Here is a 6,355-nt window from a genome sequence, read left to right as displayed (position 1 = left end):
TTACCACAAAGGTTCATTAGGCAGAAAATTGTGGATTTTTTTCTTTACTGTGGACTTTACTGGGAACTATGTTGAAAATGGCCTGACCCACTTAGGACATTTGCGCCTGCAAAAGAGGAAAGACTTTCATCGATATCTAGCCTGCATTTGTACCCAGGTCGCAGAAATGCAAGAACAGTGCCTCCTGGTTCCAATGGACTTTTATGTCCTATAGTAGCTTTGGTTCAAAATTAAGTATAATAAATGTGATAAACACACAGACACAATCAATACTGAATTTGTTGGTGACTAATTTATGTTATCTAACTAATTATCTAACAATCTCAAAATGTTGTATTTCAGTGGCCATTTTGGCTTGTGGCTAGACGCAGATTTATATCATGGACGAAGCAACCCATGCAGTACATTTAACAATGAAACACTGTCCAAAAAAGAAGACTTCATTGTGCAAGATCTTGAAGTGTGGACTTTTGTATAAATTTGCGTGATCTTTTATCAGTCCACCTTGGTTCTGCTATTCAGTCCGTTGGATGATAGGATTCCACTGCTAGCTGCCTTATATTGTATCCTGTGCTCATAACATACTGTAAAGGAGCATGTTTCTGAATGCCTAAGCTACGTTTCTAAAGCTGAAGTACAAAGGAGCTTACAGGGCAGAGCTTTCCAGAAAGGCAATGATAGCTTTGCATTCTGTCAACTTGCTTAGGACCCTTACATCAGCATCTCATCACGTACTAAAGGAAACCAGTTGAGTCGGTGAAATCTATTTGACAGATGTTTTTTGGTATGAAGGGAGAGCAAAAGAAAATTTTGTCATGACCGATGTAGTTACTTCCAAATGCTGTGTGCTAGCCAAAGAGTGGCTGGCTATAAACTGCTCGTACGGCCAAAGCCATGGTGCAAGGCAGTGCTTTTAAATTTAAGGGGATATTTAATATAAAAGCATTTTATGACAACATAATGCATGCTGAAGGCACATTGTTCAATACTAGTATGCTAGCCTAATCTTTTTTTTAAATTGTTTTATCACGTTGCTTAAAGTCCTGACTTGGAATGTTTAATATTCTCTAGAAATGTTTGTTTTCCAGTAAGTGGAAGTAAATTTATTGAAAAAGTGACAATCCTGGAAAAAAAACAGTTGTAATTATGCCAGGATCATTTATATATTATAGTACAGTACTTTAATTTAATGTAACTTTTATATTTGTTTTTGGTTACATTAAATGTTTTATACCCTGTGTTTAGGGTTGGTTTTATATCGGTGCAGGCACTGAACGCTATTTCAAATCTTTGTTTACAGTTAGCAAAATGATTATGTAAAATACTTGTTTCTTGTGTATGTATTTTTGCATTCATTTGAACATTCCAGTGTCTTAAGGGTATAAAGGGAATTGTTAAATGCACACAAGGAATATCATAGCACTTTGAAAGAAATAGTGTTTTTTGGCACCATATCCAGCTCGAATTGTAAAGAATCAAGTCTACACATACATCATTCTCCCTTCATTTTAATCAATTAAAGTGCATTTTGTGCAACAAAGTATAACTCCAAAAGAAAGTTTAGATTTCTGGTTTATTTTGATATGAAGTGGGTGAACAGATTTTTAAGGAACAACATTAAACTTTTTAAGAAAGCTTAAAATACTCAAGATGTATGTTATGTAGGTTTGATTTTTTTTCTTCTGGAGCAGATAGTTGAAACATTGATAGTAAACTAATAATGCTGCCTCCATAAGGTGCCATTTGTACTTTGATCACCAAAAGTCAGGAACAAGAACTAAAGAACATTTCAATACTATTTAAGTTAAAGTCACAAGTTTGCGCCAATGCTTTCGCATATTTGTGCTGTTTAAGAATATCTGAACAGAGCACTAAATGTTTCACCAGTTTAGTTTTTTTTAAGTTTAGCATTTGATATGTTAAACAATAGCTTACAAATCATATTGTATTTAATACACTATACCAGTAGTGTTATCAGAGCAATCAAAACTGTATCTGAATTCTGTATGTGAATGTTATTAAGAACATATATACTGTAACACTGTTGCAGTAAATCCAATAAATCGGTGTACTTAAAAGCATCATAGAATGGATATTTTATATTGGGAGGAAAGAAACTGATATCCATTTATTGAGTGTAAACTCAGACATCGATTAAAAAGTGCTATCTTGTAAAAACTATATTTGTCTTTGTCCTTCCAAAATTGTAACTAGGAGGTAGTTTTCAATGAGTGACATTGCAACCCAACGAGAGCCATATTTTGGGGATTTTATGACTGATATTTTGTCTAGTTCAACCAGCCACTCCTGTATGCGGACCTCACATCCCATATAATCAGAGATTGCTTTAGCCTTCTGAATATCTGGGCAAACAATAACAAGACCCAGGGTTTCTAACAGAACCCGTAACTCTGCACATAAGTGACTTCAATGAACTACGTGCTGCCACTTGATTAAGTCCACTTTTTGTAGAGGTTAATGTAAACTCTTACCAGACTGAGACCATCAAGGGCTTTTATTTTCACAAGACTGATGAATGAATAGTATACAATATAAAACACTTAATCGTACATCACTCTCTCTGATACATAAAATACTAAAGACACTGCACACTTTCTCTCTAATCATTGAGTTAAAACATAAACTCTCTTGTGCTATTGAACATTTCACAATCTCAGAACTGACCCAGCTCTTCTGGTTGGCACAGAACTTAAAACATACAGCTCTTCTCTGACTGCTGACTAAAAAACTGATGGTGGCTGCCCTAGTAACATAAACAGAAATATAATCCTAGTTTTTAAGTTATATATGATCAGAAAGCTTCATTTCTCTTATCAATGTTGAACAAAGAGCCAATTTTGCATAATGGCAAGGATGAATGCAATGGCTCTGGCCATTTTCACAATTCACACCTTGGACATTCCACTCTTGTTTTCTTAGAAACTTGTGCCTTTGAAGCTTTACAGCTAGCCTACCTGGGGTCTGTTGAGAAATAATATGTGCCTGTGGGAATTTAACTTGCTGATACTGGGGGACCAGTACAAACCGGACGGTCTGCACCTGGGTAGGACTGGAACCAATGTCCTAGGGAGAGTGTTTGCTAGTGCTGTTGGGGAGGAGTTAAACTAACATGGCAGGGGGATGGGAACCTATGCAGGGAGACAGAGGGAAATAAAATGGAGGCAGAAGCAAAAGATAGAAAGAAGAATAGTAAAAGTGGAGGGCAGAGAAATCCAAGACAAAAAACAAAAAGGGCCACATTACAGCAAAATTCTTCAGGGGCAAAGTGTGTTAAAAAGACAAGCCTTAAGGCTCTGTTCCTCAATGCGAAGAGTATTCGCAATAAGGTGGACAGCAGTTAACGAATATGATGTAATTGGCATCACGGAGACATGGCTCCAGGGTGATCAAGACTGGGTACTCAACATCCAGGGGTATTCAACATTTAGAAACATAGAAAATAGGTGCAGGAGCAGGCCATTCAGCCCTTCTAGCCTGCACCGCCATTCAATGAGTTCATGGCTGAACATGAAACTTCAGTACCCCCTTCCTGCTTTCTCGCCATACCCCTTGATTCCCCGAATAGTAAGGACTTCATCTAACTCCCTTTTGAATATATTTAGTGAATTGGCCTCAACTACTTTCTGTGGTAGAGAATTCCACAGGTTCACCACTCTCTGGGTGAAGAAGTTTCTCCTCATCTCGGTCCTAAATGGCTTACCCCTTATCCTTTAGGAAGGATAGGCAGAGAGGAAAAGGAGGCGGGGTGGCGTTGCTGGTTAAAGAGGAAATTAATGCAATAATAAGGAGGGACATTAGCCTGGATGATGTGGAATCGGTATGGGTGGAGCTGCGGAATACCAAAGGGCAGAAAATGCTAGTGGGAGTTGTGTACAGACCACCAAACAGTAGTAGTGAGGTTAGGGACAGCATCAAACAAGAAATAAGGGATGTGTGCAATAAAGGTATAGCAGTTATCATGGGTGACTTTAATTTACATATTGATTGGGCTAACCAAACTGGTAGCAATGCAGTGGAAGAGGATATCCAGGAGTGTATTAGGGGTGGTTTTCTAGACCAATATGTCGAGGAACCGACAAGAGAGCTGGCCATCCTAGACTGCGTGATGTGTAATGAGAAGGGACTAATTAGCAATCTTGTTGTGCGAGGCCCCTTGGGGAAGAGTAACCATAATCTGGTAGAATTCTTTATTAAGATGGAGAGTGACGCCGTTAATTTGGAAACTAGGGTCCTGAACTTAAGGAAAGGTAACTTTGATGGCATGAGGTGTGAATTGGTTAGAATAGACTGGCAAAGGATACTTAAAGGGTTGACGGTGGACAAGCAATGGCAAACATTTAAAGATCACATGGATCAACTTCAGCAATTGTACATCCCTGTCTGGAGTAAAAATAAAACGGGGAAGGTGGCTAACAAGGGAAATTAAGGATACTGTTAAAACCAAGGAAGAGGCATATAAATTGGCTAGAAAAAGTAATAAACCTGAGGACTGGGAGAAATTTAGAAATCAACAGAGGAGGACTAAGGGTTTAATTAAGAGGGGGAAAATAGAATACGAGAGGAAGCTTGCAGGGACCAGAAAAACTGGCTGCAAAAGCTTCTATAAATATGTGAAGAGCAAAAGATTAGTGAAGACAAATGTAGGTCCCTTGCAGTCGGATTCATGTGAATTTATAATGGGGAACAAAGAAATGGCAGACCAATTGAACAAATACTTCGGTTCTGTCTTCACGAAGGAAGACACAAATAACCTTCCGAATGTACTAAGGGACAGTGGGTCTAGTGAGAAGGAGGAACTGAAGGATATCCTTATTAGGCGGGAAATTGTGTTAGGGAAATTGATGGGATTGAAGGCCGATAAATCCCCGGGGCCTGATAGTCTGCATCCCAGAGTACTTAAGGAAGTGGCCCTAGAAATAGTGGATGCATTGGTGATCATTTTCCAACAGTCTATTGACTCTGGATCTGTTCCTATGGACTGGAGGGTAGCTAATGTAACACCACTTTTTAAAAAAGGAGGGAGAGAGAAAACGGGTAATTATAGACCGGTTAGCCTGACATCAGTAGTGAGGAAAATGTTGGAAAGCAGTGACAGGATCGGTCCAAGTCAGCATGGCTTTATGAAAGGAAAATCATGCTTGACGAATCTTCTGGAATTTTTTGAGGATGTAACTAGCAGAGTGGACAAGGGAGAACCAATGGATGTGGTGTATTTGGACTTTCAAAAGGCTTTTGACAAGGTCCCGCACAAGAGATTGGTGTGCAAAATCAATCCACATGGTATTGGGGGTAATGTACTGACATGGATAGAGAACTGGTTGGCAGACAGGAAGCAGAGAATCGGGATAAACGGGTCCTTTTCAGAATAGCAGGCAGTGACTAGTGGAGTGCGCAATGCTCAGTGCTGGGACCCCAGCTCTTTACAATATACATTAACGATTTGGATGAAGGAATTGAGTGTAATATCTCCAAGTTTGCAAATAACACTAAACTGGGTGGCGGTGTGAGCTGTGAGCGGGACGCTAAGAGGCTGCAGGGTGAATTGAACAGGTTAGGTGAGTGGGCAAATGCATAGCAGGTGCAGTATAAAGGGGATAAATGTGAGGTTATCCATTTTGGGGGCAAAAGCACGAGGGCAGAATATCTGAATGGTGACAGATTAGGAAAAGGGGAGGTGCAACGAGACCTGGGTGTCATGGTTCATCAGTCATTGAAGGTTGGCATGCAGGTACAGCAGGCGGTTAAGAAGGCAAATGGTATGTTGGCCTTCATAGCTAGGGGATTTGAGTATAGGAGCAGGGAGGTCTTATTGCAGTTGTACAGGGCCTTAGTGAGGCCTCACCTGGAATATTGTGTTCAGTTTTGGTCTCCTAATCTGAGGAAGGATGTTCTTGCTATTGAGGGAGTGCAGCAAAGGTTCACCAGACTAATTCCAGGGATGGCTGGACTGTCATATGAGGAGAGACTGGATCAACTGGGCTTTTATTCACTGGAGTTTAGAAGGATGAAAGGGGATTGCATAGAAACATATAAGATTCTGACGGAACTGGACAGGTTAGATGCGGGAAGAATGTTCCCGATGTTGGGGAAGTCCAGAACCAGGGGACACAATCTTAGGATAAGGGGTAGGCCATTTAGGACTGAGATGAGGAGAAACTTCTTCACTCAGAGAGTTGTTAACCTGTGGAATTCCCTGCCGCAGAGAGTTGTTGATGCCAGTTTATTGGATACATCCAAGAGGGAGTTAGATATGGCCCTTACGGCTAAGGGGATCAAGGGGTATGAAGAGAAAGCAGGAAAGGGGTACTGAGGGAATGATCAGCCATGATCTTAT

General features: G+C 40.1%; 1 protein-coding gene across 8 annotated transcripts in view; it reads left to right on the top strand.

Annotated features, from left to right (window-relative positions):
• LOC139267254 (nuclear receptor coactivator 7-like) overlaps nucleotides 1–2,178 on the top strand; it is a 177,021-nt gene extending 174,843 nt beyond the window's left edge. For all 8 annotated transcript variants that reach the window (XM_070885284.1, XM_070885282.1, XM_070885283.1 and 5 more), the window contains one exon: nucleotides 343–2,178. In XM_070885284.1, the coding sequence (XP_070741385.1) occupies nucleotides 343–478 (136 nt within the window). In that variant the 3' untranslated portion in view covers nucleotides 479–2,178. The remainder of the gene's footprint in view (nucleotides 1–342) is intronic.
• The last annotated feature ends 4,177 nt before the right edge of the window (nucleotides 2,179–6,355 follow it).

The sequence above is a fragment of the Pristiophorus japonicus genome, chromosome 7, assembly GCF_044704955.1.
Source record: "Pristiophorus japonicus isolate sPriJap1 chromosome 7, sPriJap1.hap1, whole genome shotgun sequence".
In the NCBI taxonomy this organism is placed as follows: domain Eukaryota; kingdom Metazoa; phylum Chordata; class Chondrichthyes; family Pristiophoridae; genus Pristiophorus; species Pristiophorus japonicus.
This window is presented reverse-complemented; position numbering and strand designations above follow the sequence as displayed.